Genomic DNA, 23995 nt, shown 5'->3' on the forward strand with positions numbered 1-23995 from the left:
GTAAACAGCTTTAAGATTCTTACTTGTGCTTATGTATCACAATAGCTATGCAATAAATATCAAAACGTGCAGTACTGTACTGTTGAAGGTAAATAGGCAATAGGGTACATGTGACTCAAGTGTTCAGAGAAGTTGTGGAATACATTTTGAGTACAGAAAGAGCCATCTTGGGCCCCACATTCAGTCCTTACCCTTACAAGCAGTAAAATTCTTGCCTTCCTGAGCTGAATCTGTATAAAAGCTTTCTGATAATGAGAAATGTAAATATGTGGTCCTTTCTTTGAACACATGCACACATGAAGCTGCCTTATCCTGAATCAAACCCTTGGTCCATCAATCAGTATTGTCTACTCAGACCAGCAGCAGCTCTTCAGGGTCTCAGACAGAGGTCTTTCACATCACCTACTTGCCTAGTCCCTTTAATTGGAGATGCCAGGGATTGAACCTGGAACCTTCTGCATGCCAAGCAGATGCTCTACCACTCAGCCCCTCCCCTTCTTCTCTTGAGACAGTGCCAAACTCCGCAGCCAGTTTAACAGGCTAATAGTGGACTGGGACCAGTAATAAAAAATGCACTGAACCGTACGTTTTGCTTCCTAGCGTGAGTTCATCCAGTTCTGCAAAACCTTGTACAGTATGTTTCATGAGGATCCGGAGGAGAACGAGTTGTATCAGGCCATTGCCACAGTGACCACTCTGCTACTTCAGATTGGAGAAGTGGGTCAAAGAAGCAGCAGCTGCGGCTCCGACGAATTCACTGAAGATCTGCAGACTGAGGCGTCTACCTCAGATCAGGACGTAGTCTTCACCGACGAGAAGTCTCCAAAGAATACCCAATCCTTACCAATAACTGAAGGGGACTGGATTGTTTCTTTGGAACATATCTTGGCTTCGCTATTAACAGAACAGTCACTGGTCAACTTCTTTGAAAAACCCTTAGAGATGAAACCAAAACTGGAAAATGCAAAACATGCTCAGTACAGCTTCAAGACGAATGGTGCAAGTCACCCGTCACGAAGTGATCCCGAACCTCAAGGTGCACAGTAGCAAATGTCCGAGACAGTTCACTCACTCTACACCAAAGCGCATTATGTGCAACATTAAAGCTTTTGTACTACTTTTTGACTTGGTCAGATTTTTCTGTGGGACAGCTTTAAAGCCAAAACACTTAAAAGAGTTTTGGTCAATGTTTCTCTTCTTGAATGTAATTTAAAAGAAAACAGTCTTCACTTGGAAGACACTACAAATGTGTTAAAACCAGTTCCTGAAGAACAATGCAGCTGAACTCTTGGCTTGACAAATTTGTCTTAGCTAGTGACTGCAGGTTTTATGTATGGTTGCCTTTTTTGCACTAATACTGAAGACTTTGTTTCAATGCTGGTAATTGAAACTATTAATATATTTGATTCAAGATTTGTATGTCTTGCTTAAATGTTCAATGTACATGGGCTTTTTATGTTGGTCCGTGAGTGTGCACTTTTCAATAAAAATGGCTTTTGTAGTAAACCTCCAGTAACTGTTGCTTTTCATGTAGCACTGTGAAAATGAATCCCTTGAGCTGGCTGTTCACCTAACTGTACTCCTCCTTTCTACTCACTCTTAAGCAACAGATGCACCCACTGTGATAAGCAGTCTGGCTTTGGGATTCAACTGAAAAATCAGTGACTTTATTTTAGCGGGCCACTTGGAAATAATTGCTCCGTCTTTGCTCCCCCCAAAGTTTTCATACATAGACAACACTAAACTGCTAAGCAATTTATGGACATTAGGTACAGTCAATTTTAATTAACAAATTCTGAGCTCAATGTTCATTTTTATAACTTTATTGTAATGAAAGATTAGTTTTCATCCACATTGACAGTCTGTAGACCTGCAGGAGAGGAAAGAAAACCTACGTAAGATCACAAATAGAATATACATTTAAAATTCACAATCCCCCCCATGTACACAAATAGGCAGCAAATCTGAGTCCTCTCACCCATCTCATTCTACAGGTACATACAAAACTTACTTTTGAAAGTGGTAACTGGCACATAAGTCACCAGAGTGTACAATTTATTGGGTGAATCTTCATCTTCGTTGCGTTTTCTGGATAAACGCACACGGATGCGGTAAGGAACATTCCTAAAAGACAATGTAAGTACAATGGGGTACAATTAGAAGCATGTCCTGTTAAACACTTTAGAAGTTAGCAGTTACAAAATGTAGGATGCAAAACTTTGTATGGATGACTGCCATGATGGTTTGACACACACTTCTCTGCAGACAGCTTGCTCTTCTCCTAGCAGCCTCCCAGCTGCCAAGGCTGAGTGTGTGGAGGCTGCAGAGAAGAATGGGATGCTGTAGAGGATGGGCCCTTTTTCCATCCCTGGCATGAGGCACACAGCTCAGGGCAGGTTACCTGTACTCCAGTCCCTCCCACTTTCCTGGAGCACAGGGATGGGTGCCATGTTTGCAAATAGTGCTCAGAAGAGCCACAGATGGCTCCCAAGCTGCTGAGTATCACTGTCTAAACAGATCCTGTTAGCTGTCCCTATTCACTTGATACTCGAGATCTTAAGTCTGTTTACAAGCTATATATTAAAATATCAGTGCCACAATGGATACTACCACAGCAGGAATTGTACAAATCCATCTGACCCCAGAAGTGGATTACCGTTGGTATAGCTGTGTTTATCACTCCTTTCTAATCACAAGTACCAGTGTAGCAAGTTTTGACTGTTAATTACAGCTCTCCTTTTCACTGGGCAAGAAAGATGCCCTCAGCCACCTGAAATGTACCTTATTCCTTTTGCCCAGACTGCCTTGTTCAAGCGGGTATCAATGCGTACATCAGGTGTCCCCATCTCCTTCATGGCAAATTTACGGATTTCCTTGAGGGCCCGCGGAGCCCGCTTCTTGAAGCCCCTGAGAACACACAAAGTAATAAAGCCAAGTGCCATCAAACTTGAAGGATAAGCTTCATCGTTTTAAGTTACCTGCTCAGCATTAAGGATTTCACAGAAGTGGCTAAGGATGCTAATCAGATTCCCTGATAAGATGTGTAGTGGTCAACAATTTTCCCAGAGACCACCCTTGCCCCATCCTTCTTTCCTTCCTCTTTGACAAGGCCACAACAGAGGAACGTGGAGGATACCTAAAACTTGAAACTGTGTTTGAGGATCTACAAGACTTTGCTAAGATTCTAGACTATCTTCCAGAATATGCACGCTAAGTAAATAAAATTCAGTATCAAGCAACAGCTACAAAAACATGGTGGATATGTTTCAGTTCTTCCTAGGCACCTATTTGTGTCCCTTTCTGGGAGTCTACAAGTGATTGCGTCCTGACCTGGATGGCCCAGGCTAGCCTGATCTCACCAAATCTCAGAAGCTAAGCAGGGTTAGTATTTGGATGGGAGACTACCAAGGAATACCAGGGTTGCTAATGCAGAGGAAGCCAATGACAAACCACCTCTGTTAGTCTCTTGCCCTGAAAACTTCACAAGGGGTCACCGTAAGTAAGCTGTGACTTGACAACACTTTATACACACACACAAGTAATTTGATAACATTCAGCAATCACAGGAGGTGTGAGTTAAGAACAGAAATCAAAATTTTAATAAATTCATTTGCCTCCTATTTATCCACCTGCTGAGAGCTGTGCAGTTTTTCTTCACTACTGTAAGGGTTAAAGAGCTGTTGGAGTTAAAAGGTGATTAGACTAATAGTTTTTGCCAGACCCAACTTTGGCCTCCACCCCCCCCCCACAAGTCTGCTTCAAACATAAAACAGAGGACAGAGAGATAAAAGCATGGCAAAATGAAGGAGGCAATCCTAAGCATGTTTACTAGAGAGGAAGCCCAGTTGAGCTTAATGCTTCGGATCTACTACATCAAACTTTAAATAACTTCTTTCGAGAAGGCCACCGTATCTTCAAAATATTGAGATGTCCAAAAAAAGAATAAAGTCACTGGTGTTCCTGTCCAACTTCATGATAAGAGCGTTAACTCCACTTATTCTTATTATATACAGGGGGAAAAACTCTGCTCCATTGTACATGAACAGCACACCAGAGACTAGAACAGTGATGGCGAATCTTTTAGAGACTGAGTGCCCAAACTGCAACCCAAAACCCACTTATTTATCGCCGAGTGCCAATGCGCAACACGGCAACACGGCACAGCCCTAGGCCAGTGGTCAGCAAACTCATTAGTCAACAGAGCCAAATATCAACAGTACAATGATTGAGATTTTTTTGAGAGCCAAATTTCTTAAACTATATAGGTAGGTACACTGAATAAAACTTGATATCATATTTAATAATGATCTTTTTTATTGATAAAAATTAAATTGTAAGTCCCTGCCATTTCCCCCTCCCCGTCCATAAAATTAAATCATGACAATGACTGACAAACACTGTACATTTTCCCCATCTGCATTCTCAAAACTGTGCAGGGGGGCTTATTGTTGAGTTGTGCATCTGAGTGGCAAATCCAAGGCAAAACCTCCCATTCATAAATGGCCAATAACCCCCCATGCAGAGTTTTGAGAATCTGGATGGGGAAAATATGCATCTGAGTGGCAAATCCAAGGCAAAACCTCCCATTCACAAATGGCCAATAACCCCTGTCCCGAGCCCAGGCCTGCCCGGGCCACCTTGGGACTTCCCAGACACCGGCGAGGGCTAGCCCCCACACTCGCGGTGGGAGAAAGGGGGTCAGGACGTCAGGATAAAAGCCCCTCCCACCCGTCCCTCCCTCTGCCCGCCGACAAATCTCAGTGGTCGGGCACCTGGCCGGGGAGAGGGGGGTGAAGCGCTGATGACACCACCCCCAGGCAGGAGCCGACCCCCACAACCTACCTTTCCCCCGCAGGTTCCCCAAAGGCAAGAAGGGCAGACACCCCTGAACCGGCCCAATCGAAGAGGGGCGGGGGGGGGGGGCTTCTGGCGGGCCGGGAGTCCAGGCCCCCCCGACACACGTGTGTGTGTGTGCACATGCCCCTGCCCACTCCTCCGCATGGGCCCCTCCAGAGGGCTGTGGGGGCCGGCCGGCAGGAGTGAGAAGGGCTGCGGGGTGGAACACCCTCCGGAGGGGTGGGGGGCGCCAGACACCGAAGGAGGCGGGACAGGGTCAGTGAGCAGAAGCGGCGATGGGCTCCCCTCTTCTGGGCGGCGAGAGGTGAGGAGGCCCAGCTCAACGACCGGGGAGGGAGCAGCGGGAGGCCCCGATGCGCAAGTGCGCACCCCCCGCAGGGATTTCTCCCCCCCAGCCAGGCCCGGGGTGGTGCAGGAGGCCGTGGGGAGGGGGGGTTGTCCGCCCCCCCTCGGCTCCGGGCAGGGGGGGATCGAGACTGAGGCTGGAGCAGAGAAATCAGCCCCCGCCTCCCAGAGTCCAGGAAAGGGGGGGCGAGCAATTCAATGCTCCTGCGGCCCAGCTGGGCGGCCGCGTGCCTACAGCCTCTCCCATCCGGGTCGGGGCAGAGCCGTAAAGGCCAGCGGCTGGGAGGAACCGTGCGTGCCGGCAGAGAGGGCAACGCGTGCCGGAAGTGGCACGCGTGCCATAGGTTCGCCAACACGGGACTAGAAGAAGAGTTGGTTTTTATATGCCGACTTTCTCCACCACTTAAGGGAGACTCAAACCGGCTTACAATCACCATCCCTTTCCCTCCCCACAACAGACACCGTGTGAGGTAGGCGAGGCTGAGTGTGACTCGCCCAAGGTCACCCAGCTGGCTTTGTGTGTAGGAGTGGGGAAACAATTCCAGTTCACCAGATTAGCCTCCGCCGCTCATGTGGGGAATCAAACCCGGTTCTCCAGATCAGACTATTTCCTTCCCCCTCCCAAACTGAAGTGCCAGCTATTATAAGTTGGCTGGATCTTGATAGCACTTTACACACACACATATGCAGATGAATCAGTGACCCATGAATTTAAACAGGATGTCGCATCCAACCTTGGGCAACTGTCTCAGTCTATCTAATGCAACAACTGCACAGTGTATTAATGTGGTCCAATAATATTTGTATGCTCCAAATCATTAATTTTCTTCACCCAGTTTTTTTTAAACAGCAGTGATATACATAATTTGGAACACTGCCCAGCACTCAACACTGGGGACAAGGAACTCCGCTTACTGGAAACCTCCCCCCCGATCTGCACGTTCCTTAAAACCTGTAAATATAGTTCATGGTCTGTAACATTAGAAACACCAGGTGACAGGTCACAGAACTGCAATTCAATATCCGGTTTTATATATTTTTACACATAAAAAGAAAAGGCCTTAAAGACAATCAAGTACTCACTACCATTTTTACCTAAGGAAACACAAATTGTGGGACTACTGTGGTGCACAATGTAGAATGATGCGATGGTTTCAGAGATCTGGGAAGAATATACCTCGTGTCCACACTAGCCCATTTCTGCACTGATCAATATATACATACTGACAGGAAAAAGAAAAGCTACTCACACGCCATGGATCCGCTTGTGAATGTTGATAGTGTATTCCCGAGTGACCACCTCATTGATGGCAGATCGCCCTTTCTTCTTTTCACCACCTTTCTTTGCGGGGGCCATCTGTATACAAGACCAAGACTTTTCAAAGTCAGGCCCTACACAATGCACATGTAGCAGTTGCTTAAAATATAAAGCAACATCGATGCTGCTAATCCATGACTCTTCCCTCAGCCTACGCGGATGCTCTACTTATTTGCTCAAGCTAAAGTCAAACCTTTTTTTATCACATAGGCCTGCAGGAGAAAACTAAATTATCACTTTTTAATTAACAAAGGGTATATACACTACATGTTTAGGGAGCTGTTGGGGTCAGAAAGAGTGGCTTATTTTGCACCACCTATAGTGCCATCCTAAGCAGTTACACCCATTGACATCAATAGGCTTAGACAGCTAATGTGTTCACAAGACATGGGACTTCCTGTCTCATTCAGCCAGGAGATGCAGGAACTTTACTCATTGCTGGGTTTGCACAGGGCCTCCCCCCCACCCAAATCTCATTTGAGGAATCTCAGAACAAAACCAGCTCTGGCTGCCCATGATGTATAAACGCAGGCGTGCAGGTTAACTAGAAGCAGTTTTTGCCCCACAATGACTTTCTAATGTTAGCATCCTGGGTTTTTTTTGGGGGGGGGGGAGATTAATCCACACACCGGCACTCATTTGTCATGGGCAGCTGTAATTCATTGCTCTTCAGGATTTTTGTGAACAAAAGGATGGAGAAGAGTAAGAAAGGTGCAAGAGTAGGAGGAAGGGGACTCTTCTAGGCAACATTACGTGGGGGGGTTACCGCACTTTGTATTCCCAGCGATGTATTAAGAGTTTGAAAATGTAGTAAAAAACATCGCTTTAAAAGGGTTATAAATGGATGGAAGACGTCTTCACAGCTAAAGGCCAAGCAAAGTGCGAACAGTATTTTTTATAACGTTTTCAAACTCTTAATACATTCGTGGGAATACATAGAAAGTGTGAACAGTATTTTTTATAACATTTTCAAACTCTTAATACATCGCTGGGAATACAAGTGTGGTAACAGCCGTGGTTTAAGGGAAGGAAAAAGACATATACCATCTCATACATGCACTTTTAATGGTTTGGGGCAGGGGTCTCAAAACTGGCTCCAGAGCCGCATGCGGCTCTTTGGCCCGTTGAGTGCGGCTCTCCGAACTTGGTTCGGAGCCCCTGCTCTTGCACCCGCTCACGCCGGCAGCCGGGCTGTGGAGCCGGAGAGCCTGAGAGAGAGAGAGAGAGCGGGCGCGCTGTCTCCCCCCACCCACCGGGGAAAATGGCCGGGTCCCCCTTTCCTTCAATGGGAGGCTAAAGCCTCCCCTCCCCTCTAGCCGCGCGATTGCTGGGCGGGCGGTTCCTGGCCCCCCCCCGCCTATCAGCTGTTGGGCGGGGCGGGCTTCCTTTGGTAGACCTGGCCTCTGGCTGAGTCCCATTGGGAGGCCATGTCTACCCACTGGCTTTCTTGGCAGTAGACCTGGACTCTGAGGAGGGGAAAAAGTCCCCCTTCAGAGGCCAGGTCTACCCATTGGCTTCTATGGGCCTCCGGAGGCCAGGTCTACTGCCAAGAAAGCCAATGGGTAGACCTGGCCTCCCAATGGGACTCAGCCGGAGGCCAGGTCTACCAATAGGCTTTTATGGTGGTAGGCCAGGCCTCCAGACAAGGACTCTGGACGGGGAGGGGGAAATGGCAGGGACTTACAATTTAATTTTTATCAATAAATAAGATCACTATTAAGTATGATAAAGTTTTATTCAGTGTTAAGACTTAAAACTTTTATTAAAGTTTATTAAGTTAATAAACAGTGTACCTACCTATATAGTTTAAGAAATTTGGCTCTCAAAAGAAATCTCAATCGTTGTACTGTTGATATTTGGCTCTTTTGACTAATGAGTTTGCCGACCCCTGGTTTGGGGGAAATTTAATTAGGTGCTGTGGAGTTGTCGCCTCTGACACCTGTGGTTTGTAATTTAAAATTTTCTACCCCTGAACTGCTTGGAGAGCTAACCTTTTGAAGTCTGTATGGCTCCTGATGGAGGAAGGAATGATTTTATCTTACAATGAAAATGTCAAGATAAAATGAATTGGTAACATCCACCCTTATTTCAATATATGCAGCTGAAGCCCATCGAGTAGATAATACTATGTAAAGGATTAAGAACAGAGGTAAAACTGAATCCAAATTATCATACAGTGGAAGATATATAAAGGGCGGATTGGTGAAGTGTAACAAATATTGATTCATTTTCAATCTAAAAGGGAAAAAACTACAAGGCAAAGTGGAAAAAAGATACTCAGAGCCCCATTTCGCAATAGGAATGGGTTTGAGGAAATACTTCTAAAAATGTGATCTGTGTGCATATATGAAGGAACGTTCAACAATAAAGTCATTTTGGGTTCAAATTCAAACTATAGTCGCAGATATGCTTATGAAATATCATTGACACCTAAAGTGGTTTAATAGGATTTCTGACAAACTCTGCTGTAAGTACTGATACCTATATTGCGAAAAGCATGGAAAATGAAGACTTCAATATCGATAGTGGACTAGTATAACAAGATATGGACAGTGGCCCTACCCAAAAAAGCTGATAAAAAAGGAAGTGTTATGGCCTCTACTGAATACATTCACGAGGAACTGCATTTTGTTTACTGGCTACTGGAATGTTTACTTCATTTATACCCCACGTCTCTTTCCCAATGAATACCCAAAGTGGCTTTCAACATTCTCCCCTTCTCTATTTTATCCTCCTAATAGCCCTGTGAGATGGGCCAGTCACAGACACTCAGTCTAGCCTAAGGTCAGCCAGCAATCTTCTCTGATTCTATACAACCAGATGTTTCCCCCTTTTATTAAAAAATACATAATAAAAACTAAAGGGTGGGGGAGATGCATGCACATAAGCTCAGCAACAAGCCTAGTTTGTACACGTTCCATGTTGTTTAGAAATGACAACGCGATGCATCCTCTGCTCCCATACACCCCCAGTCCATGTTCACTGGATTACCACCAGCCCATCCACCACCTGAGAGGGCAGTTATTAAAAATCACCATGCCTAGACTATTCCCCTCCTTTCCTACAGAATAAGTCTCAAGCTTATTTTGCACACATTAAAAAAAAAACAAGTATCAGACCACTACCACAATATTCTGCAAATTAATCTCCTGCTTTAATACTGAGAACGGAAAGAGGTCCTTTCTCCCACCACTATCATACACACACCCGTTTTTTGTGCGCAAGCTGTCCTAGATTCGTTTGTCGCACAAGAACATTCCAAGCAAAGGCTTGTCAAGAAAAAGTGCTAACCTTACAATGCGGGGGAAAGAATTACATCACCCCCTTTTGAGCGCCTCCCCTCCGCTCCTCTTCCCAAGATGCATAAACACATGCATATAATGCATATAACAAATGCATATAAACACACCTTGTTCCCAAACTCGTTGCAATACTAAAATAACGTGCGGCCCTCTTTCCATCCAAAAGCGCCTTTCTCTCCCCTTGGCCGAAGCACAAGCAGAGCGCGGCCTAGGCCCTGCGAAGCCGCCGGGCGAGGGGAGGCCGACGCAATCTCCGTTCCGCCTGGCGCGATTCCCGCACCAGCCACAGAAATACACAGCCCCACAAAAGCGTCACCGACCCAGGCAGCCAAGCCCCCTTATACCATCCCCCATGTGGGTCGCGGAGGGACGGATGGCTCCGGATCACAACCGCGGCCTCGGTCGCAACTACTCACCTTCACCCGCTGCCGGAGCGGAAAGGAAGGCGCTAGGGATTCTGGGAAAAACCAAGGACGCCCAAGCTAACCATAGAGAAAGAAAACAAGCGAAGAGAGAACTCTTCCGGGTTAGGAGTGCCTAGAGGGGTCCCTGTCCTCACTCAGTTGTAGAAAAGGGCAAGAGTCCAGCAGCACCTTAAAGACTAGCAAGAATATTTTCCGGCAGGGTGTGAGCTTTCGTGAGCCACAGCTCACTTCTTCAGCTACAGCTAGAATGTGAATCCAAAGTATAGTATAGAAATATAGTATAGAAGTACTCTCTATACTAAAGACAGATGTAGAAAAGGGCAAGAGTCCAGTAGCACCTTAAAGACTAACACAAATATTTTCTGGCAGGGTATGAGCTTTCGTGAGCCACAGCTCACTTCTTCAGCTACAGCTAGAATGTGAATCCATCTGTCTTTAAGTAGAGGAGAGTGAGCTCAAGTGTCTACTTAAAGACAGATGGATTCACATTCTAGCTGTATCTGAAGAAGCGAGCTGTGGCTCGCGAAAGCTCCTACCCTGCCAGAAAATATTCTTGCTCGTCTTTAAGGTGCTACTGGACTCTTGCCCTTTTCTACCACTGCAGACCCACTGTGAATTATCCTCACTCAGTTGAACTTTTTGCCGCTTGGGTAAAATGCAAAACGGCTTGAACGGAGCGACATCCCACTCAGTCCGGGGGTGGGGCATAATGAAAGATAAAGCCTGTGACATGATCGTGCCGCAGTCGCCGTTCTGTCCGTAGATATGCAAGAGTTGTGCTTCTCTAGGCCTCCAGGGAAGCCGTCTTCCCATTTCTATGGCTTTTATGAGCTCGCCAAGCCGAAATCGTGGATGCGCGCATAGGGTCCCTTCTCACTGTTCGCTGTGGAGGCGTTCCCTTTTAGTGGAACGTTCAACGCGTTCGGCCCCGCCCCTTGGAATCCTGGCCCGGGAGAGATCAAAGTGCGGGGCGGGGCACGAGGGTTGCAAGTGGATATGAGCCGTCTAGAAAGCTCTCCCTCCGAAACCCCGGACAAGATGGACTGGATATGTTTGAATTAGCAGAAATGGCTAAACTAACAGCGTCGATAAATCAAAAGGACAATGCAGAATTTGTGGGAGAATGGGAGGCATGGATAACATATTGTGAAAATGAACTAAACTTGGTAAATATGAAAGGATATGTATTGATCTAATTCGAATGTTTATAGATTAAAGGTAATGGTTTATTTTTAATTACTAAATTTTTTAGTGAAATTTAAATATAAAGAACCATGAGGAATTAGATAGTAAATGCAAATGGGAGTAATAGAATCTTAAATGGACAGAGGAGGAGGGAGGGGAAGTTACAGAAAGTATTATAAATATATGAGAACTGTTTGTGTTTTTTTATATATTAAGACAAATGATGATGAAACTAACTGTAATATTATTAAAAATAATAAAAAAAATTTAGAAAGCTCTCCCTCCCACAAGCCCTTGTCACGATCAACTCGTTGGTCTTTCAGGGGTTTTTCAGGGTGTCGTGGTTTGGAGCGGTGGACTCGCAAGCTGGTGAACCGGGTTGCTATATATATATGTGTAGAAAACGGGGCTGAAGAAGAAAAGAAACGATCGTCTCCCTTATCACTCATCTATGAAGACTTCTTTCCAGTTCTACTTACTTTGAACTTTTGAACACGTGTACCTTCGGGACTATTTAGATATAGTTGTACATATATTGTTGTTTGTGTTTACTAGTCACCTTATGCACTTTAATATATCTTGTTTATCATAGAGCTACTTTGATTTATTTCAGCCGTTCCTGTGCTTACTTCCTAACCTGTGGTAACAGTACAGGGGTGTTAATTTTGATTGCTTAACCTCCGGGTACTAGCTGGAGATCTCCCGCTATTATAACTGATCTCCAGCCGATAGAGATCAATTCACCTGGAGAAAATGGGCCAGTTTGTCAACTGGACTGTATGGCACTGAAGTCCCTCCCCAAACCCTGCCCTCCTCAGGCTCCGCCCCTAAACCCTCCCACCAGTTGCCAAGAGGGACCTGGCAACCCTACTAGTCACAGCTCTCTTAGAGCTCTCTCAGCCCCATCTACCTCACAGGGTGTCTGTTGTGGGTAGGGGAGGGGAGGGGAAGGGAAGGGAAGCTGATTGCAAGCTGGTTTGATTCTTCCTTAAGCGGTAGAGTAAGTCAGCATATAAATACCAACTTTTCTTCTTTTTCCTGAAGTAGTGATCCCAATGTAGAAAAATAGTACAGCAGGTTCACATTTAGATCCATTTGTGACTGAGAATGGGCAAAAATAAGAGCTAGTGTGTTGGACTAGGTCTGGGGGCACTCAGGTTCAAATGTTTTCTTACAGTGAAACTAACTGGGTGACCTTGGGCCAGTCACCTGCTCTCCGGATAACCCTGTGAGGATAAAGTCCGGGGCAGAATATGTACATTATCATAGCTCCTTAGGCTGGATAAAAATGTACTAAATAAAAATAAATGCAAATTAATGGACAGCATTGCTCCCCCAATATCTCAGCTGTCAATCAAAAACAAAGAAACGTTGAGGTTTTAGAAGAGGAATTGTAGTATAGCACTGTTGGGTACACAAGACTGAAGTTGGCACCTAGTTCTTTATTCAAAATAGAATTGTAAGAGCAACCACTAATATAAACCCTACACCACAGAATAAGCTTTGGGACACCCAACTCCCATGATCAGCAGATTCTCCTCTCTAAAATGTTTTGCAGTTGCCACCAGCCCAAATCTTTATTTTTGTTTGGCATGCAATATTTGATGTTTGCAGCCCAGTATTACTATTGAGGATCAAAACTAATGGTTTTTGTTTCTCAAAAGCAGATTTATTTTTATTCCACCCCAAATGTTATGCAATTGGGAGACTGTCCTGCATGAGTGGCTCCACCGTTATGATGGGCCAACAGTTCTTTTGTATGACTCCCTCTTCAGGGGGATGCACAGCTCACAGGCTCCCACAAAGAGAACTGACCCAGCGTGCTTCCTATCAAATGCTGACTGAGGACCAAGCTGTAGGGCTGCTGTTGAAAGAAGCAGAAGACAGAAACTGTCTCTACAAAAATATTAGTAACTATTAATGTATTTTAAAATGTTCACTCACCCCCTCCCCCAAAGCACAAGAGAAAACTATAGACTTGTGAAATGAATGGGTAGTTCAAATACAAAACAATTCCTACATAATCCCATATAATTTTATTTTATATAGAAATAGGTTGGGTTGGGGTTTTTTAACAACAGCTATATAATACACTACTTCTTTTATAATTACATAAAATCTTTTTTTTAAGAAACATCAACATAAAACATACAAAAGTGCAACTCTTTGAATTCTAAATATCGTAATGAAACAGATATGTAATAGTTTGCAGCATTTCCCCAATTAATGGGCTGTAACACAGTGCATATTTTTCCAGATGCTTGTTCTGTGGAGGGGGGCTGTTCAGTTTGTAGGAGACCCTCTTTAAAGTGTTTAAAGAGCAGGACAAGTATGCTGAAACAATAGCTGCATGATTGTGCTTAGATTAGCTGTCTGTAAGCTGTAGTCCACTGCATTAACAGAAACTGTCCAGTGTAATTTTTTTAAAACATTAGAAATAATGAGAAAAAGGTAACTAACGGAATAATACCAGGTTATGGGTCAGAGGAGTAGATACTGCAGGGCATGGTTTTAATCAATGGCATTATGTTTTACATGGCTGGAAGTGCTTGTTTGGCCACCAGAACAGACTTTTCTTCACGGAAAGTGCTAGGTTACACTCTTTGTGCAGTTGTGCAAAATAATAATGTTAACATTTAATAAAATAATCTCTTGATCTTTCCTCAATAGAATCTCTCTGAAACAGTGCTTTTCATATTTGATCAAAATAGAGAAGGCCAAGTAATTTGGGTCTACTTTTTTGGGGGGGAACAGCCAGAGTACTTTCTGGTTGCAATATTTAGAAGAATCTTCAACTGAGACACACCAGTTAGTGCCACAGTTTGCATGTGATTGTACAGTCTAGTATTACTGTTCATAACACAGTCACAAAATAGTGCAAACATCTGCAAAGTGATTCCCACTCATTTCTATTGCACTATCCACCACAGTCTGGACTCGACAGTCTTTTTATCACAAAGCTTTGAAAAGGACACATGTGCAAAAGCCAGCATTCCCCCTCCCCCCCACCCCTGCTGCCATTCAATAAAGCTAACTGTGCACTGATAGTGCTGATGTGATTCTATTGTAGACGTTGTGGCACACTTGAAGACTCCGGCAAACTGACGGTCCTCCTGACTGCAGACTGCTGCTGCGACTGCATCTGATGATACACGACACTCCCTTGCTGCGGTGAGTAGGAAGGCAAGATCAGAGACTCTGCTTGCTCGCTGTGCAAAGGGCCTACAGGCTGCACCTGCAGACAAAACAAATTCGATGCCGTCAAAATTGTAGCCTCTGCTTCCTTATCAGACATATGTAGCAAAGGTTTGCTGGACTATTTGGACATTGTTGGCTAGAATACTTGAAACATGGGTAGCTAAAGGGATCTAAATACTTCACCATTTATGGTGGTGAATGGTGAAGTATTTTCCATTTATGGTAACTGGAGCTTTTTGGATCAACTGTAGGAATCACAGGGTTAACCAAACAAAGGTGGATTCTCCCTTCCATGTCACTGAATAAACAGCTCTGATGCTCTCTTCTCCATTGTCAATGGGTATCTTTTCCATTGTCTTTTGCAGCAGCTCCACTTTTCATATGGCCATCGTAGCTGGAAATCGCAATAGCAACATCCTCAGCATTTTTATTTAGACCAGGCCTACTGAGTTGAGTGGCATTAAATCCCTAGTAAGGGTGTTTAAGACTGCAAACTTAACATCCCAGTTTGACACACAAGACTCTCCTTATTGTCTTCTCCTGAAAAAAGGTTTATTTCATGTTTATTTTATTTACTACATATCTATCCTGCCTTTCCTCCAGAGAGCTCAGGGCAACATACGTGGGTATCCCTCTTCTCCATTTTATGCTCACCACAACCCTGTGAGGTAGGTTAGGCTGAGACTGGCTCCAGGCACCCAGAAATCTTCATGGTAGAGTAGGTGTTCAAACCTGGGTTTCCCAGATCCTAGTCCAACACTGTGTCTCCTAAGGTAGACATTCTATATGTACTTGTAGAAACTGACCCGTATTTCATATTTTATATTTCTTGTTTCAGTGGGAACTTAAAGTGAACAGAAATGTCAGAATTCCAAATGTGCCCGCAGGTTCAAAAAAGTGGGGGACCCCTGGTCTGAATAAGTTGGCATGGCCTAAAGCTTACTGGGGGGGGGGCAGTAAATAATTCATTTTGTGGGCTGCTTCTGCACCTCTGTGTTGAATAAGAACCTGTGAACTGGCGGCCAATTTTATTTAGGAAAGTATTGATAGAACGTTAGTCCGTCAAAAACTTCACAGGATGGTTTAAAATATGAATATACAGATTTTTTAAAAAACTCTGTACAAAATGGAAAAAACAATACAATTAATAAATAGAGCTAAGAAAAAAAAGAAATCATTTTAGGGAGTTTTTGTTTGACAAGAGAGGGGGAAATTCCAAAATAAACACAGACTCTGTCAGGATTAACAAAACATAGGAAAATTCACTTGTAATGTTTCCTGTATAATCAAAACAGTCTGTTCTAAATCACAGAGTGATGCATGCATAACATGAGCAAAACATGAACATGTTTTTGTAAACTACCCGCACATTCCTGAGTGGTGCCGGCGGCCAGGACGAAAGGCCTCTGGAGGCCGGCAAAGACCTGCACCGGTGCAAGGGCCCACAGCGCCAGCGTCTGGGCAGCGTATGCCAGCGTTTGTGGCCCCAATGCCGGCATGAAGGCCCGGACACTGGTCGCCAACCACTGCTGTGGAAGCGCTGGGCCGGGCTTCTCTGGTTATTATTATAATATAAGCTATATATGGAATGTGACATTCTCCAAAGGAACAGGAACTCTAAGCACTATACCCCAGTTCTACTCCCCTCCCCATAGAAGGATTGGAACGGGCCTCTGTCATTTCTGTTCCAGCCCACCTGAAGGTAGCATTGCTGTTGATGCGGTTGATGTTCTTGTTGCATAGGTGGCAGAAGTGAAGCCTGAGAGGGCTGCGCTGCAGAGAACCCGGGATGTAATACTGCATGTTCCATCAGCACTATGGGTGCACTGCTGCCAGAAGCTGGCACTTCCAAACTTTGGAATGCTTGTAGGCTTTGAGAATACCTATTAACAGGAGCAAAAAAAAAAAAGTCCAGCAGCACAATTATTGTGGGAACATGGGAAGAATAGCAGGTGCTGCTAATTGAGAACCTCAGTATTTTAAGGAGATGCATATATCTCTGAGCACATGTGATGTTAGGCAGTGAAGTGCACTTATTTCTACTCAGTATCCCTGAGTTCAGTTGTGCCTGCCTAGGGCTATTTCGAAAGTGCTTAAAAGTACTGGAGGAGATAGATGGGGGCAAGACAGAGAAATAGGCAGCTGAGCAGGGTTGCAACAACATAGCCTTTTTGCCTCTGTGGTTAAGGTGGTCTTGCCATTTTCAGCAGGCCTGATAAATGGGAATGTAAACAGAAAGAAACTATGGTCTGAGTAGGTAAACTTAGTATTTAATGGCACTATGGCATCTGTCCCAGTTTGCACCTTCAGGTTTTCAAGTGGCCACCCTCATGACATGCATAAACCCTTTCTTCTAACAGCTATTACATCCCATTAGCTCCCATACTCTTAAAAAGGTAAAAGCCAGGTAGCACAAGAGGAGCTGTGTACATGATCAGTGGAGGAGAGAAGTATTCAGCAACTGTGTGTGTGTTAAGCGCCGTCAAGTAGCTTCTGACTCATGGTGACCCTATGAATGAAAGTCCTCCAAAATGTCCTGTCTTTGACAGCCTTGCTCAGATCTTGCAAACTGAAGGCTGTGGCTTCCTTTATTGAGTCAATCCATCTCTTGTTGGGTCTTCCTCTTTTCCTGCTGCCCTCCACTTTTCCTAGCATGACTGTCTTTTCCAGTGACTCTTGTCTTCTCATAATGTGACCAAAATACGCAATAGGATCTAGAAAAATTCAGTCGGGGGGGAGCATGGGTAGACATACAACGTATGTGACAGAGAATGTAGGTACAGAATCTGTATGGTCAGAAAGTGGAGGCATTCTGCCTCTGACATAGTTTGCTTAGCCCAAGTACCTCACTGGATGAGTAGCGGTTTCATGATCTCACTCACTTTAAAGGTATTTCAACACTTATGTTTTCCCCCCAAATAAATATTACATACTTAGTTTGATGTGAAGCCACACCAATGTCTGATGACTGCCTTGCATGACAGGGACCAGGCATCATTGGCTGAATAGGCTGACTGAGTAAAAGTCTAAGAAACAGAAAATTAAAGAATATTAATTCAATGCCAGTGAAGAACAAGCGAGTCGCATACAAGGGAAAAGGAGTATGGATTGTTCTGTAAAGGCTAGTTTGTGTGTTTGGTAGCCAGGACACTTGAGCGGGTACTGGGTTCAGAGACAGACTTCCATTCTTTCTGGAATAGAAAGGAATTTCAAGCCTTATTATCAAACATGCACAGTGCCTGTCTTTTCTCTTATAAAATAATTTTATCCTTCACTGGGACATGTCTACACATTGCAATTGCCACAGTGCTATTGCTGAAAACAGAAATCCTGCCACAAATTCTCCACCACCACCACCACGTGCAGTATTTATATACCCTTACCATGCAATGTAATCATCTTGTGAATGTTTATAGGACAGGGATACTTCTAGCCATATGAGCCCACATTCTAGTGGTATCTAATGAACATGGGCCACTGGACTTTTTTCCCCATCCTCCCATTTGCAACCTTAATGCCCTTCTGATCCAAGAATACGAAAGTGGCACCTAACTTGGAGCACAGAAGAAACTTTCTAGTTTACATTATTTTTTCTATAGGAATACACTTTCTACTGCAGTCTATTACTCTAACTATTCTTTCAAGCCACTGAAAGGCAACTTTAAAGGCCCAAATCTGCTCCTCAAAAGCTCCCTCATGTCTCATAGGCCATTTATGCACGGGAGGTTTTGCCTTGGATTTGCTGCTCTTTAGATGCACGTTTTCCCCATCCAAATTCTCAAAACTAAAAAATAAGCTCCCATGCAGAGTTTTGAGAATTTGGATGGGGAAAATGTGCATCTAGAGAGCAGCAAATCCAAGGCAAAAACTCCCATGCATAAATGGCCATAACCTCTCTTTCCTCCAAGATGATAACATGAACATTAGTCTTATTGTTCAGCTTCTTTATGTGATTACTGTATTACAGACAAAAGGGCAATTATGTCCTTTTTTTAAAAAGAAAGCACTTTGTTATACAACGATTTTACCTCAGTTGTCGGTCGTGGCCATAGTCTGGAGTACTAAACCGGTGGCTGCTATCATGAAGAAGGTCAGCAGGTGGTGCTAGACTCACAGATTGTGAGAGCACAGAAGAGTTGTTGAATTGTGGAGGGATACTGCTAGAAGAATGGCAGCTCTCTTGCATGCCTGGAGTAGTTTGCACTGATTTCTGATCCTAGAACAGTTAACAACAACGATCAAAGGCTTTGAAGAAGCCCGCCCCCTAGCAGGCAGTATTACATCAGTGATGCTTAGAGGAGCAGTGGGGCAATGCTATTACCTCTGGATTTGCTATTGTCTTTTAGTCTTGTTTTCATCAGTTATAAACTGCTTTGAAGAGAATTTTCTGCTATTCAGAAAAATGAAAAAGTGACCATTTTACCTGCTGAGTGAAGATTATTTGCACTACTTGGATTGGACTAAAATAAATGTAGAAAACAAGTGTGTCTGAGTTTATTTTTTTTAATTCTCTAACTGGATATGAAAAGTTTCCTCAATTTTTTTTCTCTGTAGGCCAGCTACAGAGTACAGTATGCTTACCTGGCTTGGTAGGATATTTTCTTCTCTTAATATTTCATGGTCTGCTGCTTGAGAACCCGCCACCTGTCCTTGAAGATGAGGTATTGGAATAACTTGCTGCGGCTGCGGCTGCTGCTGAGAAACCCCTTCCGACTTCCCCTGAGGATCTGGCTGTTGTAGACTGGCGAAATTCAGAGATGCTGCAGACTGCTGTAAAAACATCTGGAAAATTATTATTTTTTAAATGTTGGGCAAATTAAGCCAAGATATGTAAACAATTTCAAAGTTGTGATACTGTGAATAATGTTCTAGGACTCTGTTGTAGAAAATGGGTCGAGTCCACTACTGTGTTTCCACAGGTGCGAAGACTTCCGCCTGCAGAGCATGGCTTTCATGGTTCCCTCCTCCCTCGGCAGCGCCAAATGCCTCCCCCCGCCCCCCAGTCCTGTTCCTGAGGATTTGGGGCTGCTGTAGAAGGAGCGATGAAAGTCATGTTCAGTGGCTGGGAGCCCTTGTGCCAGCAGAAATTGCTGCACTGGATCCAAGCCATTCTTCTGAGAGACAGGAGTCTTCCTGGAAGACTGCAAGATGATGTAGGGTTGGATCATATGGATCTGCTACACTAGTGGAGGTGCCACCCTGCAGTGGAAGGAACTTTTCCCTGGAGGTTATTTGACCAGCAGAAGACACTCTTGCCTCGTGAGAAGTCTCTTTCTGCCAAAGGACAGCTGCTCTGTCAGCACAACTCATCTGCAGGATCCAACCCTAACCACTCTAACCACAGCCATCTTTGACACTTCTGGGAACAATGCAAGAACTTCCATTTATGTTGGATGGCGTGATGGCTTGAAAGATTGTTTGAGCCCTGGATGGCACATTAAGTACTAGATAATGAGAAATCTTTTGTTCTCTGAGTTCTGATTAAGAAGTGTTGAAGAATTTATGGCTTGGATCCACCAGAGATTTCTGCAGATGGAATGAATTACCATCCATGGAGCAGGACATCTCAACCTCCCTCAGCCCCAAATACCTCCCCCCCCCCAAAAAAATGCTGTTCCTGGAAGAAAGGGAACCTCCCACAAGAACAGCATGGGAGGGAGTATGAGGTCTGCAGCAGGAGGGGGGAAACCAGAAAGAAACCCTTTCCTGAAGATGCTTCTCTCTAGACAATGCAGCCATCTCGGTTTAAATGAACATTTTGGTGTACATACAGCTTGGCCCTATATCCTCAACAATCATGACCCCTGTTCTTTCTCTGGGAAGACACATTTCCTTTCCCAGTTGAGATAACACATTGGACTATGTCTCCTTTCAGAAACTATCAGCATCAATCATGTCAAGAAGTGTATTTTATACAATATAAGGTGTATTTTAGTTATCCAGCAATGAATATACAAAAAGAAAGAAGACACAAACATGCCTTTAGACATTTGTAAGAGTAACAACTGCAATTTGATATAATCTTTGTTTAAATATTGAGTGCTAAAAGAAAAACCAGAAATGGTTAGATAGAGTATTAAATTGTTTCTCAACTGCCAATGAACCAGAATAGAAAGTATTTCATCCATAATAGTTACATCTGGGGGTGTATGAATACACAGAGTGTGAAAGCAGGTTGGGAACTGGTAGGAATGGTGTCTGCAAACACCTGTTTCCCCTCCGCTCGAGGATGTTGCTGCCTCTGCCCCTCCACTCGTCACCCTTTTCTCCATTGTGCCCGCACAAAAGTGTAGACACAAAAGCAGTTTTGGCCCCACAACCTATCATCTGGACTCCTGTGGGGGTTTCCTGTTGCCCATGTGGGGAGAAATCCCATGTGGAAACAGCACTAAATAAAGCAATATGTGTGTGTAAAGTGCCGTCAAGTCGCAGCGACTTATGGCAACCCCTTTTGGGGTTTTCAGGGCAAGAGACTAATGGAGGTGGTTTGCCAGTGCCTTCCTCTGCACAGCAACCCTGGTATTCCTTGGTGGTTTCCCATCCAAATACTAACCAGGGCTGACCCTGCTTAGCTTCTGAGATCTGACGAGATCAGGCTAGCCTGGGCCATCCAGGTCAGGGCAAATAAAGCAATACACATCTGAAAATCTCACTCAATAGAATTTATTTTCCCTCTTTGCAAGCAAGTCTTAAGTAGATAAACCAGAAAGTTCACAGTTGTGCCATCAACTAATCTCAGGATTCTTCCTGCTGTGCGTCAAGACATGAGAAGCATATTACTAATCTCTCCTAATTGCAGCCTCATTGGTATTCTTATGAAAGAAGCAGGGACAGCACTTCTCTCAAATCTGGAAACAGACACCATCATATTAGAAAAGCAACTGGAGAAAGCTGTTCCATACATGCTCTTTGGAAAGCAGACATTTTAACCATCTGTGCTGATCAAACCAGGAAACTCTTAGCAAGAGCATTTAAAAAAAAAGATGCCAGGAGGAAAGATATCACACTGAACTTATAGTTAAGGAACATTTTCATTCCATAGAGAGCCTAAACTGTAAAGTGCTGTTTTATAGATATTGTCTCATGCCCTGCTGTGCATTCTTCCTAGATTTGAAGTGTATCCAAAGAGATTAGGAATACAATACATCAGAAAGAGAGGGGCAGCACCTGAGGACATAGGAAAAGAAACAAATACACTCTCTGCAATAGAATATCAAAGTCAAATTTTCTTCTATCTTTCTCCCAGTTGAGAACAACTCATGGGTAAAAGCAAATATGAAAGTAAAGGGGGAATCAAAGATTAATCGTTCAAAATAAAGCATGCCAAAACAAATAGTTGGAAGATATTTGCTAGGTTTACGATAAATTTAATCAGGAGCACCTCCACGTATTTTCAAAAAGAGCATCCAACCCAGTTGGAAATCTGCCACCAACTTTACACATGTAAGTAGCATATTCATTTCCACCAACCTTATGCATGTAAATGCCATCAAGTTGCAACCAATTTAGGGTGACCCCAGCAAGGGGCTTTCAAGGCAAGTTAGAAAGAGAGGTGGTTTAACATTGCCTTCCTCTGCACTGCCATCCTTGGTGGCCTATCCTTCCCTCCTAGCAATCTTAACATGGTATATAATTTCTCCACTCAGTTATCTCACACAACGACCAAAAACGCATGGTCCCTTAACCCACTTTATTCCCTGTTTCAGCCAGGATCAAATTTACCTGGGCTGGGGGGGAAACTGTATGCATTACCTTGAAAAGCAGGGACGAAACTGGCAGTCGATCCATGTAAACAGAAAATGCGGGAGATATAAGTTCCTGTTTAGTTTGGCACACACCCCACACCCCCGGTGATTGATCGTTTCAAATTGACCAATGAGGGCCTTCCCTGCCCCAGGAAACGACCAATCACCGGGGGTGGGGGTGTTGCAAGCAAAACAGGAACTTTGCACGTCTCCTGCATTTTCTGTTTACATGGATGGATTTGCACACAGTTTCGTCACTGCTTTTCAAGGTAATGTGTACAGTTTCCCCCCAGCCCGGGTCAATTTGATCCTGGCTGGAATGGGGAATAAAGTGGGTTAAGGGACCATGCGTTTTTGGCCAACATTTCCCCATTGATCTCCCAATGCTTTATTAGGTGGAGCCGTTGCCCAGGGCGGGAAAGAGTTGGGTGTTGCCAGGCTCACCTGTATGTTGGAGTCCTGTACCAGGCAGAGTTGTTGTTGGATTTTCTGCAGCTCTTCCTGCTGCCATTGAATATTGGCTTGCAGTAGACGAGTCCGTTGCTCAAGCTGGTCCTTGATGGTTTGGAACATATTAAACTGGGATGCGAGCTTAAACAAGAAACAAAAAAGAGAAACATTTCTGTTGTGTAAACTGCCCTAGTTCTATGAAAAATACCAAAAATAACTATGCTTTTACATTCTTTTTCCTTGGGGGCACAAAGGGATCTATTCTCTTTTAAAATGCAGCATCCTCTCTTGCATCTTGCAATTTTAAAGATATTACTAACATTTCATAATCAGTCAGTAGAACACTAAACTGAAACTGCATTTCACTTCTTAGCATGGCCAACCAACCAATGATAAGTATAATACTATAAAGTATATTTGGGATCAGCTTATATATTTATAAGAGTCTGTAGCATCACATATGCTATATGACACAACTAAAAGTTCAGTAAGGGAGCACAATATTGCATTATAACTAGGAAATCCATACTAACTTCATGCTTAGATTTGCAGAAATCAGAATTTACCAGTCTTGTACTGAAAGATTTACAAATATATTCAGTGAAAAATGAAGCATGATGAACTAAGGCGAAGAAAAAAACAAAAAAAGGCTTGGAGTACAAAACAGAATTGGATGCAACAATGACTAGTTTGATTTCAATTCTGAATTTTCCTACAGAGGCACAAGTCTCTCTCTCTCTCTCTCTCTCTGCAGTCAGACTTCTCCAGAACTATATAGATGTGTGTTACACACCCTTTCTGTAGTAATCACAAAGGAAAAAATATAGGAAATAGGATTGAACAAGCGGGAACCAGCAAGGACTTGCAGGAGGCATTTCATTGCCCTCTCCCCCACTATTTCCTCTTTCCCTTTCCTGAAACCCCTATAGCCTCTCCCCCTTTCCTGCTTCCTTCTTTCCTTCCCACCCAACAGCTACTTACATTTATCTCCCCCCTCTGCCTTCAGTTTTTGCTTTCCCCCCACAGCAGCCTGTACCGAGGAATACTTGCATGGCACAGAACCCTCAAGGACATTGGGGGGCAGCTCACTCTCTCTTGTATCCCCCTCCCCACACTATTTCCTGATGCCCTCCCCCTGGCAACCACCATTGCCTCATTCTCTCCTTCTTG

At 44.1% G+C, this 23995-nt stretch overlaps 3 protein-coding genes across 3 annotated transcripts in view; 1 reads left to right on the top strand and 2 right to left on the bottom strand.

The window, feature by feature from the left end:
* The window catches only part of TBC1D8 (TBC1 domain family member 8), a 55034-nt gene extending 53987 nt beyond the window's left edge, over positions 1-1047 (top strand). The window contains exon 20 of the mRNA XM_056862157.1: positions 601-1047. Coding sequence (XP_056718135.1) covers positions 601-1047 — 447 coding nt within the window. The remainder of the gene's footprint in view (positions 1-600) is intronic.
* Positions 1048-1811: 764 nt separating this feature from the next.
* On the bottom strand, positions 1812-6603 carry RPL31 (ribosomal protein L31). Its single transcript, XM_056861910.1, has 4 exons — positions 6453-6603; positions 2782-2907; positions 2012-2124; positions 1812-1870 (listed from the first exon to the last, which is right to left on the bottom strand). The coding sequence occupies exons 1-4, from the start codon at positions 6557-6559 to the stop codon at positions 1839-1841; spliced, it is 378 nt and encodes a 125-aa protein (XP_056717888.1). The 5' UTR covers positions 6560-6603; the 3' UTR covers positions 1812-1838.
* A 7603-nt stretch (positions 6604-14206) lies between these two features.
* The window catches only part of NPAS2 (neuronal PAS domain protein 2), an 84458-nt gene continuing 74669 nt past the window's right edge, over positions 14207-23995 (bottom strand). Inside the window, exons 15-20 of the mRNA XM_056861998.1 lie at positions 22820-22966; positions 19212-19412; positions 18659-18846; positions 17564-17656; positions 16327-16513; positions 14207-14667 (exon numbers count right to left, since the gene is read on the bottom strand). Coding sequence (XP_056717976.1) covers positions 14494-14667; positions 16327-16513; positions 17564-17656; positions 18659-18846; positions 19212-19412; positions 22820-22966 — 990 coding nt within the window. The 3' untranslated portion in view covers positions 14207-14493. The remainder of the gene's footprint in view (positions 14668-16326; positions 16514-17563; positions 17657-18658; positions 18847-19211; positions 19413-22819; positions 22967-23995) is intronic.

The sequence above is a fragment of the Euleptes europaea genome, chromosome 16 (assembly GCF_029931775.1).
Source record: "Euleptes europaea isolate rEulEur1 chromosome 16, rEulEur1.hap1, whole genome shotgun sequence".
Lineage (NCBI taxonomy): Eukaryota > Metazoa > Chordata > Lepidosauria > Squamata > Sphaerodactylidae > Euleptes > Euleptes europaea.

What these genes read in the sequence shown, in the direction of transcription:
- RPL31 (XM_056861910.1), bottom strand. Translation starts at nt 6,559, where the DNA reads ATGGCCCCCGCAAAGAAAGGTGGTGAAAAGAAGAAAGGGCGATCTGCC. An exon ending in GTCTGGGCAAAAGGAATAAG is followed by an intron (nt 2,125 to 2,781) that starts GTACATTTCAGG and finishes ATTGTCTTTTAG; the next exon opens with GAATGTTCCTTACCGCATCC. An exon ending in GCCAGTTACCACTTTCAAAA is followed by an intron (nt 1,871 to 2,011) that starts GTAAGTTTTGTA and finishes CCTCTCCTGCAG; the next exon opens with GTCTACAGACTGTCAATGTG.